Source organism: Ostrea edulis, chromosome 2 (assembly GCF_947568905.1).
Source record: "Ostrea edulis chromosome 2, xbOstEdul1.1, whole genome shotgun sequence".
Lineage (NCBI taxonomy): Eukaryota > Metazoa > Mollusca > Bivalvia > Ostreida > Ostreidae > Ostrea > Ostrea edulis.
Window position 1 is genome coordinate 9,672,764 of NC_079165.1, and position 15,234 is coordinate 9,687,997.

The 15,234-nt window shown below is 33.9% G+C and overlaps 1 protein-coding gene across 1 annotated transcript in view; it reads right to left on the minus strand.

Moving 5' to 3' along the window:
• LOC125678703 (serine-rich adhesin for platelets-like) overlaps positions 1-9,183 on the minus strand; it is a 51,122-nt gene extending 41,939 nt beyond the window's left edge. The window contains 13 exon segments of the mRNA XM_056156653.1: positions 265-316; positions 505-624; positions 793-934; positions 1,034-1,189; positions 1,306-1,449; positions 2,425-2,576; positions 3,531-3,608; positions 4,469-4,562; positions 5,433-5,550; positions 5,875-6,013; positions 6,409-6,483; positions 6,832-7,049; positions 8,693-9,183. Of these exon segments, the coding sequence (XP_056012628.1) occupies positions 265-316; positions 505-624; positions 793-934; positions 1,034-1,189; positions 1,306-1,449; positions 2,425-2,576; positions 3,531-3,608; positions 4,469-4,562; positions 5,433-5,550; positions 5,875-6,013; positions 6,409-6,483; positions 6,832-7,049; positions 8,693-8,813 (1,609 nt within the window). The 5' untranslated portion in view covers positions 8,814-9,183.
• Positions 9,184-15,234: the final 6,051 nt, after the last annotated feature.

Sequence of the window (15,234 nt, forward strand, 5' to 3'; positions counted from 1 at the left end):
GTTTTTGTTTTTTTTTGTTTTTGTTTTTTAAGAAAAAAAGCAACCGAAAGCATTTTCATTGCATGCTAACAATAAGAATGAAAGATGAGATTCCGAAGATGCAATGTCAACATATTGCAAAGCCATTTGACTCGGTAATGTAGATCAATAGATATTCCAATGTAAACAAAAAGTATTACAGATTACAAAAAAATACATATAATCTTAATTCTTAATTAATTGGATACAAGCAAATAAAGAATAAGAGATGATGTGCATGCTTACCGTCTCCTGCCGGAGCACAGTTGTCGTAAGTACACACGCCGGATATACACCACTAAATACAAAAGGCAGCGATGTATTAGAAGACATGCGTGACACATGTCTATATCAAGTTAAGAATATGTAATCAATGGTATAGTAGTGATCGCGTTCATTCAGAAATTGGAGACATTCATATCTGGACACTAAGATATTGGTTGTAACAAGTCATTCACTCGATTAAGGCCTCATGTTTTTGTGTACCTTTCTGTTGCCACATTGCAGGCCGTCTCCTCCCAATGCCGACTGACATTGCCCACTTCCGTCTGTTTTGTGACACCAGAGGGTGCTGCAGATGCCCGTGAAATTGTAGTTATAAGGAAACTGTATAAATATTAAATCCAGCATTATTCTAAGTATCACCAACATATGTCGGTGTTGAATCTCAATATAAAGTAAATATAATGATATTTTGCAGTACATTGGTGTAAAATATGAGTCATAATAATCAGATGACGCATTGAAATGGAGAGGCCATAAAAGTATAAATACCTGGCAAAATGATGATCCGGATCCGAGAATGTGCTTACACATTCCGTCTGCGTCATACACCTGACCAGGTAAACTTGTGTATTGGTTCAAAGCAGTCGGGTCAAAACTTGCACTTAATGTTGTCATACAATTTCCATTTCCACTACAAAGGGAGATAATCACGATAATTAATAGAAAATCAAGTGGGAACTCGAACACGTGTGTCATGAATTCAATTTACCTGTATATCTGTGTAACTTACTTGTTGAGGGTGTTGATATAGTTGGTGAAATACGCAATCGAGCAAGAGGAAAATTTCCATGGATTTGTGTTCGCAACCAGAGATAATGATGCCGCCATTATGTATGCATCTCCGCCGTCACAGGCATTATTTGTCCCATCATGCTCTGCGCTCAAACTGAATTTGAAATAATTTGGCAATATCTTGTATCAGTAGTATATAGAACATTAGATATTTGCTGAACTAATCGTAAGCAAAGACAAGGTTTGTCACTACCATTTGAAGTTTCGTACCTGTGACCTAATTCATGAGCAGCCACTGTCAGTAGGATAAAATTAAAGTGATCCTCCACGATGGACACACTGTTAGCTGTACACACTGCTCCTACCCACGCCAGTCCAGCATTACTACTCGACCCCTGATTGGTGAAGTCATACCTTAAAACATGAAATGAACTTGTTTGTCATTTTTGCTTACTATATATAACATCTGACAAATATTTGAAGAGGTTTTATTATGCTCAAGTGCATGAATGGATGGGTTGTTTGTCTATGTAAGGGATAAATCCATGCTTAAAGGAAAGCTGTTCGTTTATTCTGTTTCCTTGGAAACCAACCATGATGTTAATTTGCTGTTTTATTACGACTTCAAAATGCTTTTAAATTAGTTCATCTGAATTCTGCTTAAGGTATTCAATGTATAACGAAAGGATGATAAACAATTTTAAAGGATTTAAATCAACATAGATGTTTATTGTTAAATAATGATGAAGCTGAAATGGTGAAATTCACATGACTGGTATATGTTTAGAAGCTGGCCGTTTTGCACTTGAGACTTTTTTAAAGAGTTATCTGCCCTTTGTAAAAATAAGAAACATCGAATTTTCTAAAATTGTGTGTGGTAAATGATTAACTTTATTTATATTTTCATAACGAGAAAGTGTATGTAACTTTCTACCAAGAGATTTGTATGAAAATATAATTTGTTTTAAAAATATTTTAATAAAACATACTCTTCCCATCGATTTCAATGTTAAATTCTATGTGAAATAAATCCAGCATAAATTCCTATGGTGGATTATTTTTATTTAATGTATCTTTCAAAATGATATGATTACAAAACTAACACCATCCATTTACTAGATATGAAATATAGTCGTTTTACATAGGCACATGATCCCACCTCTGGTGTGTCCAAGGTCCGTGTTTGCCCAACTATATTGTATTGCTCATAGGAGTTATTAGATTGATCACTGTTCGTTACCTTTCAATGAATACCTTAACTAAAACTAAGAAGAATAAGCAAACAATATACATTCTTTGAGTTAGTATTAATATTTGTATTTCCATATATCGCAAACTTCATCATTTTAGATGCACTAAGTTTTGTCAAGTTGAATAAGAATTTGTTACCTTGAAAACAGCATGGCATGATCATTACTGGGGAGTCCTGCTGTATTTGTTACCCAGGAAGTTACGTCATTAAGAACTGTGGAGGCGTCCACCTTTGGTGTTGGGGTGGAGGAATCCTTGTTGTTTTCCGTGAAAGTGGATTTAGAGGCTGTCTGAAATACGACATGATGCGGAGTATAAATCTATTTATCATGGTCCTCTTCAATGTTCATGTAATTACTGTATCTGTATTAAAAACGTACAAGGTCTTTATCGAGGAGAGAATTAGAAGAAATTACTTTTGTCTCTGACAATCCTTTGGTCAGCAAATTGTCTCCCCAAACAATTAATTTTATTCTAATATCATATATCTTATATTCGTGGTGTTTAGTTCTCGCAATATATTGAGAACTTTATCTTTCATTACTCATAAACCCATGGCTGAATCTTCATAAAAAACGAAACGTTGATAAGGTGGTATTATTCAAAGTACAAGATTTAGTGGCACCGTTGCCTCTCACAGCTGGTTCACATTTTTAATTTGATGAATTATGATGTTATTGCTCTAATGTTACAGTTTCAAAAAGTATAAATCCCTGTTTCATGAATACAAATTCACATTTCTATTTCAAATTACAATTATCTTTTGTTGAACGTTGCAGTGGGTTTTAATGTAACGGGTATGATTTTATTCAGATATTGAGACCTTCAACAATTATGTGTATTAGGACGACAGTATTTCAATGTAAGCTAGAAAGGTCAGTAACATGCGGAGTTCGTGACGGAGTTCGTGGGGTGCGTGCATTGATACGTCCGTAGCTCTTACTTTTGTGCTGAAATTTCAATCTTTATGACGTTATAAGAGAATTCAGAAATCCCTTTCATAATATTCAAATACGAAAACTTATAGGTTTATAAGTCAGCTGACTGTTATTTATGTGGCCACTGTCGTTTCTTAATTCTAAAAACTTGCAAACAATGTTGAGGAGGGCCTACTTTTTATTTTCTTCAATGTAACATTGTGTACCATAGATACATTTGAGTCAGCTGAACAATTGAAAAACACGTGAATTTAAGATATACAAGAATGAACAGATTCACGTGTCTGTGTTCGTGCGTTCACTTACGTCTGCTATGTAGACACCTCCGTAGACAATAGACATTGTGTAGGCAACGGTCTGGATGTTCTTGTATCGCACATCCATCTAAAACAAAAACACTCAGTTACTCAAGACAATCAACACATTGTCACTTTATGACGTACGTCCGTCATGCATGTACTAAGGATAAAATTTGATGAACAAAATATACATGCATAATTACTGTCCACCACGTTGGAATAAAAGTTTCTTCTGACAAATTTCTACAGAAGTTCAAGAATTTCCACAGTGTTTGGTAATGTTCGTGTATCTGCATGTGGTATGCAGGCCCGTAGGCAGGATTTTTCAAGGGGGGTGGGTTACATAGACTCGCAACGCGAGTCTATCACCTCGCACCGCGAGGTGCCACTACGGCAGGGGGTCTGGGGGCCGCTCAAGGCCCCCAGAAGCTCTGGGGTATTTGGTGCAAAATTCTGCAATCTAGCAATTTCCTGGCACTTAATTTGAATTTTGGAATCATGCCTTTTTTACTATGAATTTTCATGATTTTCATAAAAAATCCCGACTTTAATAGTCACAATTCAAATAAAATGCCGACTTTAATAGTGCTTAGTAGTTTTCAGGGGGGGGGGGGGGGGGGGGGGTCGTACGAACCCCACGAACCCCCCCCCCCCCTTGGCTACGGGTGTGGTATATGAAATATCTGTGTACATGTGTTCAATTGATGTCAGTTAAATGAATTTGTATGTACATATGACGTCAATGAAATGTGTATGTATTAACATGATGTATGTGAACATTTGTGTATTTACTTGGTACCCGTGAAATGTTTATTGACACCGCATTTTTTATGGACGAAATATAAAACTCTACAGAGTACTTCATTAATCTATTCGAATGCCTTTTCAAATTGTTAGAGATGTAAAAAGATAATATTAGAGAGTTTAAGAATGGTCATGTGATACCCCGCTGATAACCCATGCGTAGTACTGCCGGATGTTGGCCTTTGCTTCCGTGTCTTTCTGAGTAGGCGTCGCCGCTGTACTCTGTGTATACCAACTGCAAAATTTAAGGTTAGACACGATATTCATTGGCAATAAGTAATTGTCTATTTTTAGATATAATAATTCTTTCACATCTGATACCCAATTCTGTTTATTTTGCTTTTTCAATATTATAAGCAGGTCCACGTACATATACACGTAAGCATTGCATGATTTCATGAATATATAAAATGATTTAGCGAAAGTATTTCATTATCCAAGATTAAAGCACCTGCAATTTTGTTACACTCAAAATTAAAAATCGTTATCTACCAGAAAAATATACGTATCATATAACCTTCGACACGCGATGTTGAAGAAGACACGAACTTCGGTGGTTTTATTTTCTTCTACTTAAACAACATTATTAAATGTATTTCAAGTGAGAATGCTTGTTAAAAGTAGCTGAAAATCCTTTATCCGGAGAAAATATATCGATTTTTCCGCATTTCTTGATAAATCTTTCTATAGCATCACGTGTACGAAATCTTCATATTTCACCATCATAGACATGTAGATATAACTAAATGCGCTCTATACATCTACATGTACATGTACCAAAGAACGATAAACGAGTGACTTTATAAAGGGGTAAAACAACAAAACATCATGTATACGGATCATAGTTGTCGTATAACAAATATTAATAGTTCACTTACAAGGTTTTTTTTCATCATTTATCCTACGCACATTCCTAGCAATAATGAGAGAGGGTTGGGATTGAGGGTTCTACATGTCTATACTCACATGCAATATTTGACATTATATGTATTTACATACTCTTAAGAAATCAAAAACTAAAAACAGAACTTGAAAGCAACTCAAAAGGCAAACTAATTCTCTTATTTGTATATTAATCTAAAATGTCAAGACTGGAACTACTTACTAGTTGTATATAGAGTAGTCGATTATCAAAAGCGTTTCTATTTTGTATTCCGGTGTCGATCTTTTTTCTCTGATGGTGTCCATATTCTGTGATAGAGCTGTAAGATTACGCTTCTTGTCTGTTTATGAAAAGGAAATTGACATGTAGAACTATTACATGTAACACGTGGCATTTACAGTGCTTCTTACTTATCGCTTCTATTCAAATGACACTTTGGGTACCGTGTGTCTTGTTCCTAGTCACTTCTCCGTTTTAATTGCAAAAAATTAAGAAACCTTTAGAGATACATATTACATATGTATATCTTAATGCAACCACTTGAAAAATCATTTAGCGTAATTGTCACATTATATTGCTTTAAAACTAACTAGAATCTTCCCAATTCGCGAAAATTTGAAAACACATTAAGATAGAACACACCAGTACTGCACAGTTAAATTACCCATTATGACGCTGTCTGCAAATTCAATATGTGAGGTTTTGGCCTTCAATATTTTGAACATCGGTGAAGTTTTCCTGCTACAATTTCTTTCTTTTGGTTCCAGAAAATATTCTTCTGCTTTGTCTTCAAAGCTTCCAAACTGAAAATACATTTTGGAAATACGAGTAGTAAAAAAAAGTAAAACAATCTCGATTCTTTAAAAAGCCCTCATGGAGTACAATTCTGCACACGAGACTAACATTTGCTCATTTTTACGTACCGTTGGCAAAATCAAAAACAGAATCTTGGCTTACGATACATATCTAAATACCCTTCAAAAATCTTATCGCTTAAAAAGTCGATGAGATTTTGAGATATTGTAAGATACATTTTTATTTTCCTTTTGAGATTTAACATAAAGATCTCAAATACTATTTATCCGTTTGCGTGCTTGCATCTCCTTACGAAATGAGTTTTTGATTGCCTTTTCTAACCAATGATTGTTCACAAATGGTTTAGTCACACAAACAAGCTGAGTGATACCATCCCTCTTACCATACACGAGGAGGTCTCCACTGTCTCCACGTAGAAGGCTGCAAATTTCTTTATATCTTGGTAGAGAAACACGTTCTAAAAATAAGACATTTTCATACCCATAAAATATTACATACATATACATAAAATATCGATACTTTCCTACAACGATTGAATACAATGTGTTCTAAGTTGAGACCATGTGATTTAAAGAAAGGTGTAATGCAGTGATAAGCACATACATTCAGTCTAAGTTTGATACATGTAACTGGTGTTTATATAGTTGTGAGGAAAACATCAATATGCAGTGCTGTTATTTTTGTTTATGGTAATTTTGTACCTCCTCGAAAAGCATGTTCATTGAAATGAATGTGAGCTTATTTAAGGCACCTGTATATTATTTTTACTATTTTAGAAAAATTAAGGGTTAATTACTATACTAACAGATTTCTCCTGTATATACTGTCTAATAACTTCTCCTCTCCCATCTGTTGTGTATACGGGGACATTCACGGACTCCTCATCGTTTCTGGTTAAATGAAGGTCCACTACCCCACCATTCAGTTGGAAACTGACGGCGATATTTTTGGCGGGAACTGACACACCGTCTGTTGAGCGTCGGACGCGCTCACCTTCCTCTTTCCAGCTAACAATTACTTCACCTGTAAGACAATGAGTAACAGGGGATTAAATTCTCTTATCTCTGACAACAGGAAATTGACTCAGTAAAAGGCGCGTTTGAATATCTTTGAATTAGAATAGGGCTATCATTAAACTTGATTTGCGTGAAAACTTCATTAAGGACAGGTTTAAAACTTTACTGAGCAGATTTAACTCGAACGGGGTGTGTAGTTATTGTAAATTAATGTCGGGCAAATGTGAGGAATCGTATATACCACGTCTTCAATAAAACACCGAAACGTATCCAGTTAAACTTCTATCTTTTGTACATGACATACATTATGAACACAGAATTAAGTGTACTATTAGGACAAAACTACTCTCCCTCCCATAAACATGACCTATACAATATGAAATAGTTAGATGTAGTGGGGACTAGCTATTTTCTTATAAAACATTTCGTCACAATTAGAAAGGAAACATTCAATAAACTTTTATAAGTAATCCTATAGGTACTAAGTTAGTACTTTCTTTTTTGCCTTTACAATAACAATACATGTAACATATGTGTGCAAGCTCCCATAGGTATTGTGAAGACATCCCTGGTTTTGTCAGAGAGAGAGAGAGAGAGAGAGAAAGAGAGAGAGAGAGAGAGAGAGAGAGAGAGCTTTTAAGAAAACGACATATCTTGTTTAAATCTATGGACTGAATCTGTAGATGTAGTATATCATTGTAGATCTAGTCTTTTTCTTCAATGAATTCAATTGTGTCATTGACAAGGTTTCCCTTTAACAAATTTTAGCCTTTGGCCATTTAATATATAAACATTGTACGAACTGTTGAATGGATGTTTAAAAAGGGAATAAATTGAAATGTCAACAATTGAACACGAAAAGTTTCAACATGAAAATCAGGCGGATTATTGTTTAGATAAAATTAGATGACGTAATTAAACGTGAACTTATTTTGTGGCTGATTCATGAAAGGAATTACATATGTATGTTGGGAATGACTTTAGAGTTTGTATTCCGCGAGGGAAGGACTGCAAATCTGTCTTCAGATTGTATCTATCAAAATAAAAGTATTTCTCCGATATGCTTCTATAAAACAATTTGGCATGTATTTTTTCACTAGGGAGAAATCTAAAATGTCTTAAGATCTCAATCAAATTTCAGGTCCGATTTCGGCGATGACCTGGCAATTTTCACACTTAGTGCCTTTGCAGGTCACATTCCCGCAGATACTAGTATTATTCTAGTAAATAATCTGGTGTTGATAAGCTCTCCAATATATCATACCCGGTTCATAACATTGGGAGATAAAAAAAAAAAAAAAAAAAAAAGCCTTCCAGCCTAATTAAGTAATCCAGTTAAAGATCTTTCTTACTTAATGCCTTACGGCATAATTCGTGGCATTAATGAAATGGCCAGGTCTGTACCTGTATATCGACATTTTACACCAGACGTTCTTAAACTGTATTAGAAAAACCGAATTTTATAAATTACATTGTACTATTTGTTGCAGCAGAACCTTGGTCTAAAATTAATTGAACGTTAATTATTCAAAATGATACAAGAATTGAACTGTCTCGCGATCCAAAATAATGAGACTGTTGTACTTATCGATCTGTTGACTAGCCGGGTAGTTTCCAAGTTGAGAATGATAAGGAAATATTCCGACTTACCGAGTTCTTCGCCGTCCATTTTTGCAGGAATGGGCAGGGTAGTTCCATTGGACTGCTGCACATTATTCAGCAGAATACACACGCTTACCAAAGGAATTAGATACACTTGAAAATTGTACATTATGATGATGAGGTTTAATCGATTACACCACGGTCTGGTCACAGGTAACTTCTGTACGATGATTAGGCGATGGTCTTTAATTTAAAAAAAATTTTTTTTTTTACTATTTTGTTCTGCAGGTCAAAATTTCATTTTTTTCCCCCCTTCTGATTCCTCTCTCTCTCTCTCTCTCACGTACCGGTCACTGATCAAGTGTCAACCATTGGAACAGAGTAGCAGGGTATTTATACCTTCTATAAATATCTTTAAAATTCCGAAATTACCCGCGTATGTTTAATCGTCCACTGAGTGAAAACTGTCAAAAACCATTGTAAATAAAGAGGTTTCTCTGACGAGTACAAAAGAGTCTAACGACTTACGGTAAGACTCACTCTGTGTATACTACATGACGCCACGGCACGATTTTGAGAATACGCATCATTGAGCGATGACTGGTTCCTTTAATGAGAGAGTAGAGTTTCAAGTCACGTACCGGGTGTTTTTCAATTTTGCGCAATAGTTAAATGTGATTGTACAGGAATATAAAAGCACCCCGTGACAGACTTTAGTTAATGTCCAAAAGTATTCTTTAATATTTCATTCCTGCTTACACATATTAGGGAAATAAATAGATTATCATCAGCAGCACAATTTCATCGCACCCAATAAAGAGGGTACCAAAAATGCGATACAATATGATTATTAATGCATATCGAACGTATGTGTCCGTAAATGTTCTCGCTTAGAGTTGGTGACATTTTGAACTTTTGATAGCTGGTGGTTAAAGGTAAACACCACCTGGGAAACGTCTTTTATATATTTGTAAATACTTTATCAAATACTTATTCAGAGATGGTCAAAATATATTCTTGATCAAACATTCGACGAACATCAACATTTGCATTACGAGAAATATAAATAGCCATGGTTAATATGATCTCAAAGGAAAGAATTAAATCTTCGAGATTTGAATTTTTTTTTTCAAACTTACAATTTTATGTTTCAAAACCATGGTGATATTGAAGACCAGTTTCCCGCCATTGCTTGTAATTTGTTATTAGAAATGAAGGGTTTTTTCTCTCACTGAAATTGTCATTTCTAAAGGTCGCTGTTGCTTTTGCATTGGAGAAATTGTCAATTTGAAAAGCTACCTATTTAAGAAATCCCAGAACATCTTAACCACTTACATATATTAAAAATGGAAAGTTACATATCTATATACATACTGTACACTGATAAGCAGGGATACTTATAAAACGTTTGAAGCATTGATAAAGATATCAACTTTATGCACCTGTAGATTTGCATGGTTGAAATTCAAATGAACATTTGTGATTTTTTTTCCCTGATAATTTTGCAAACAATTGTAACAAAATTAACATCGACGGGCATACATTGCTTAATCAGTGGAGTGATATAAATCACTTCAAATCTGTTCATTAATACAAAAATAAATCATAAACAGTTTTGATATTCAAAGTTACTATAACATGGAATGCCTTACGTGAACCAAGAGGTTTTTCATTTATATATATATATATATCTATATCTATATATATATATATATATATATATATATTAGGAATGTCAATTTTAATCGGATAGCCTGATCGAATACTCGAGGGCTTTTTTTTTTTATTTAAACAGTATTTTTTAAAAGGATTAGGCAGCAGGCAACGCCTATATAAGCCTTCTACTTCAAGGTACAAGGACAAGTCCACATAATTATGCACACAAGAAATTACAATGTAGATATGGAACGGTATAATAAGTAATTCCAAATATAATGATTATATAAGGAGTGTGATTTCTTGATGAATAATAGTCTAACAAAATAGAAATGTGGGATGGTTAATGGGAACTAAACGACATACAAAAGAGAAAAATTAAATACAAATAGTGAACGAAAAACGAATAAGTACAACAGAGCAGGAGAGAAAACAAATTGAGAGTACCGACTCAACAGGATAAGAACATACATACATAACAAACACACATATATTAAATGCATTTTTAAAATATTTTGCTTTCTAAAATGCATTTCTGAACATATTGAAAAATCTTTATGTTATTTTTTAACTTTTAAATATCTCCAAACAGTGGATTTTGGAGGCATGTTTACAGACCAACATTCAAACTCAAATGATTTATTTGTACATTGTACATGAACGAATTGAAATCGGTTTCACTTTACCCTTACATGATTTTCACTCACAAAAATACTGAAGCATTTAGAATTTATAAAGTAACATTACTAAAAAGCTATTTTGACGAGTATTCGACTAGGAAAAAATCAGTCAATAATTAGTATGACCAGGCGATAGTCGTGTATTCGAGTACTCGTTGACATCCCTGATACATGTACATATAAGGGGAATATATGTTCACATGTTTTAGCTTAAAATAAATTTTATATATATATATATATATATATATATATATATATATATATATATATATAATAAATCATATTAGTGCTCGAAAAGACACTTCTGATCAGAAGGTGTTCAATTACCCTGTGTAAATAAAATGTATGGAGAAAAGTATGGGTCAACGGGTTCAAAAAGGACTTTGCATTAAACTTTTGAATATAAAGGTCAATTAGAAAATAACAAAACTTTTAAATTTAATCGTAGTTGCTCGATGTTCGAAAGCATATCTTTTTCTATAATTATTTTCGCAAGGTTTGTAATTCTATATCGTACTGTAACAATACTCCCCAGTGTGAGAAGTTGAAGTATTGAATTCCTTGAGATACTGAAGGCAGAGAGATCCCAGTTACATGCTGAAGTTACTCATCTTAAAATAAATACAAACAAGCATATATATCTTAATGTTTTTAAACATCTTATCCCGGACTTTATTGTGTGTCTATACAGGCCTACATTGTACCCATATTCACTTTTACCGTTGCTTATATCGAGTTAGATTGTTGTACTACATGTAATAACAGCATTTGGCTGGATTAATAATTAAATAAGTTCAGTTATTTCACCTGCCTATTTTCGAGAGTAAATGTCCATTGTATCGATTGTATAGATCAAGTCTACCCATTTAAAACATTGTCACGAAGAGGTCGATAGTTGTATTATGTGTAGTACGCTGCAGACGTCACCGGAAGTCTTGTGTTAAGCACGTGGAGCCCTCTAACATGATAAAAATTGTCACAGTAAAAAAAAATGAAAAAAGGAATTGTTATGATAATTATACGTAATAAATGTATAATCATTGTATACTTCGGATTTATATTCTAATTCGTGTGCCTTTGTATGTATGTAGTTCTAAAATGTTTAATTGTTTTAAGCTTCTTCTTCTTTTCTCTTTTCATGAAAAAAATGCGTTTTACAGAAGATGATTCATGTTTGGGGAGCTTCAGTATGGGACTTCCCTTTCAAAGTTCCCGAGATTTAAATGAGATTGTACGTGTAAAATAAACGTCGGCTTCACGATATAGCCATATGAATTAACCAAACAATTGGGGGGAGGGGGTTGGTTACATGTGAGTCTGCCTGTGCGGTAGGTACATTTTATAGTAAAGGTCAGGATGTGGTGGACATCTAGATATGCCTGACAACATTTTATGGAATGACACACAATGAAGGTCCAGTCAAGTAAAACCTATAAAGTCTTTTCTGACGACTTAAAACTTGCAGGGCACGGTGATAATAATAATTTTGTGAATTACATCTCAGATTGCCGATATCTGGTACACCGTACTTGTATAAACAATTTACGATGTTATTTGGAATTTTTGACTTGGTAAGGTGCATGCTATTGGTCGCGGAGCTTATGCGGGCTATCACAGGGCTGTCCCTCAAACAATGTACATGTTGTATGCTGACCCTACAGTGTATATATGTGAATTATGCACTGGGTAGATCTCAAGTCAACAAACATCACCAAACTCCTAATTCAGTTCAATACAATAGTTTAATACAATTACTTATCCAATCACCAATTAAGTTCTCTACAATAGTTTAATACAATTACTTATTCAATCACCAATTCAGTTCTCTACAATAGTTTAATACAATTACCTATTCCATCACTAATTAAGTTCTCTACAATAGTTTAATACAATTACTTATTCAATCACTAATTAAGTTCTCTACAATAGTTTAATACAATTACTTATTCAAACACTAATTCAGTTCTCTACAATAGTTTAATACAATTACTTATTCAATCACTAATTAAGTTCTCTACAATAGTTTAATACAATTACTTATTCAATCACCAATTCAGTTCTCTACAATAGTTTAATACAATTACTTATTCAATCACTAATTAAGTTCAATACAATAGGTTAATACAATTACTTATTCAATCACTAATTCAGATCAATACAATAGTTTAATACAATTACTTATTCAATCACTAATTCAGATCAATACAATAGTTTAATATAATTACTTATTCAATCACTACTTCAGATCAATACAATAGTTTAATACAATTACTTATTCAATCACTACTTCAGTTCAATACAATAGTTTAATATAATTACTTATTCAATCACTAATGAAGTTCACTACAATAGTTTAATACAATTATTTATTCATACACTAATTAAGTTCAATACAATAGTTTAATACAATCACTTATTCAAACACTAATTAAGTTCTCTACCATAGTTTAATACAATCACTTATTCAATCACTAATTAAGTTCTCTACCATAGTTTAATACAATTAATTATTCAATCACTTCTGTTATAAGATGATTACATGTAACTGTTTTGGGAATGATATTCATAAGATTATATGTTTTGTATGTTGGGATCTATTTTATGAGAAGTATTAATCAAACTTTTGATCAACAGACATTTTACAACCCAATCTGTAGCTCTTGGTTTTATTTGATTTAAATGTTAAGGGGGAATGAGTAAGCATAAATATATGTACAATTAACCCTCAATATACTGTACACGTGACCTACAAGTGTCACATGCGTCGCACCTGCGAGTACTGGGCATCAGATTTAAATTCTTATACGGTATGTATAGGACATGATGGGCATCAGATTTAAATTCTTATACAGTATGTACACATTATTTACTGCTATTTTTCTTCAGCAGAAACAGTGATATTCTAATTCTACAACAAGATATTGTAAATACACACCGCCGCTATGGTCTACAGGTAGAGCGTTCGCCCCGCACACGGAAGGTCGGGGTTCGAATCCCGGCCGCGACAGACCTAAGTGATTTAAAAACCCAGGTAGTGACAGTTCCATCGCCAAACGCTCTGCATCAGGTGTGAATAAAACGGATGTCCCATGTCACAGTAGGTGTGGCACGCTAAAGAACCCTCATTTCTCAATGGCCGTAAGCGCCGAACATACATGTAGGCCTAGAATAGAAGCCCTTCACCGGTCTTGGTGACGTCTCCATATGAGTGAAAGATTCTGGAGAGGGACGTTAAACAAGATTCAATCAATCAATCCACCTAAAGGTCAGACCTCTGATAAATCATCGAAATCTTCATTCTTATACATGGACCCGTCTCGTTCCCTAGAGACGAAGTAGAATTTCTAAGAGGGAAACTTTCTAACAGGACATGATGGACAGCAGATACACATCATTACCACAGTCAGTTTGGGATGAAATACGGAGTCATCCAGGGTGAGGCGAAGTCATTACGTGTATTTCCCTACAAAATTGAAAGTACCGGTACATGTAGAATGTAAATACAAAAGATAAATTTTCAATTTTGAAAATACACGCGCTTCATGAAAAGCATACTCAACTGGCGTTAAACGTTGCAGTTTATCCCCTCGTGTATTTTCAAAATTGAATTCTTAGATAATTGATTTTAGATAAGATATCTATGAAAATAAAAGTATTATATACATCGGGAATATGCTTTAGAAGAACGAAATGTGTTATAATATATAAAAGCCATAATCATAATGGATAAGAATTCAAAAATTGATATATTTTTTTTTTATTCTTGCCTTATCGTCTATAATTTGTACATTTGTTTGATACTGAACAAATGTTTCCTCCTCAGGAACTTTGATAAAACTTATCGTGAATCTGACAATAACTCAGTCACTAAGTATATGCACAGTCACCGAATGAGATGCATGCTCCGAGCAAATGTAACTTAACGGATTCGACTTCACGATATCAATTAACTAGGGACACCTTCAGGTACAATATCTAAATAAAGCACTATAGTATTGGTTTTAGACACCTGCACTTCACCTGCAGCAGGTATCGCTAGGAACAGTGATATAATCTGAGATAGGAAAGGAAATCTTTTCATCAATGAGAACAAGTTTACTGGTACGAGATACACCTTCACCAGATTTGCATGACAAAGCATAAACATTAACGTATTTTACTAAAATTGTACAAATGCCAAAAACATCAAATTATCAACAACAACAAAACCATTTTATCCATTCAATATACAGGCATCAATTTATGTAGTTTGTT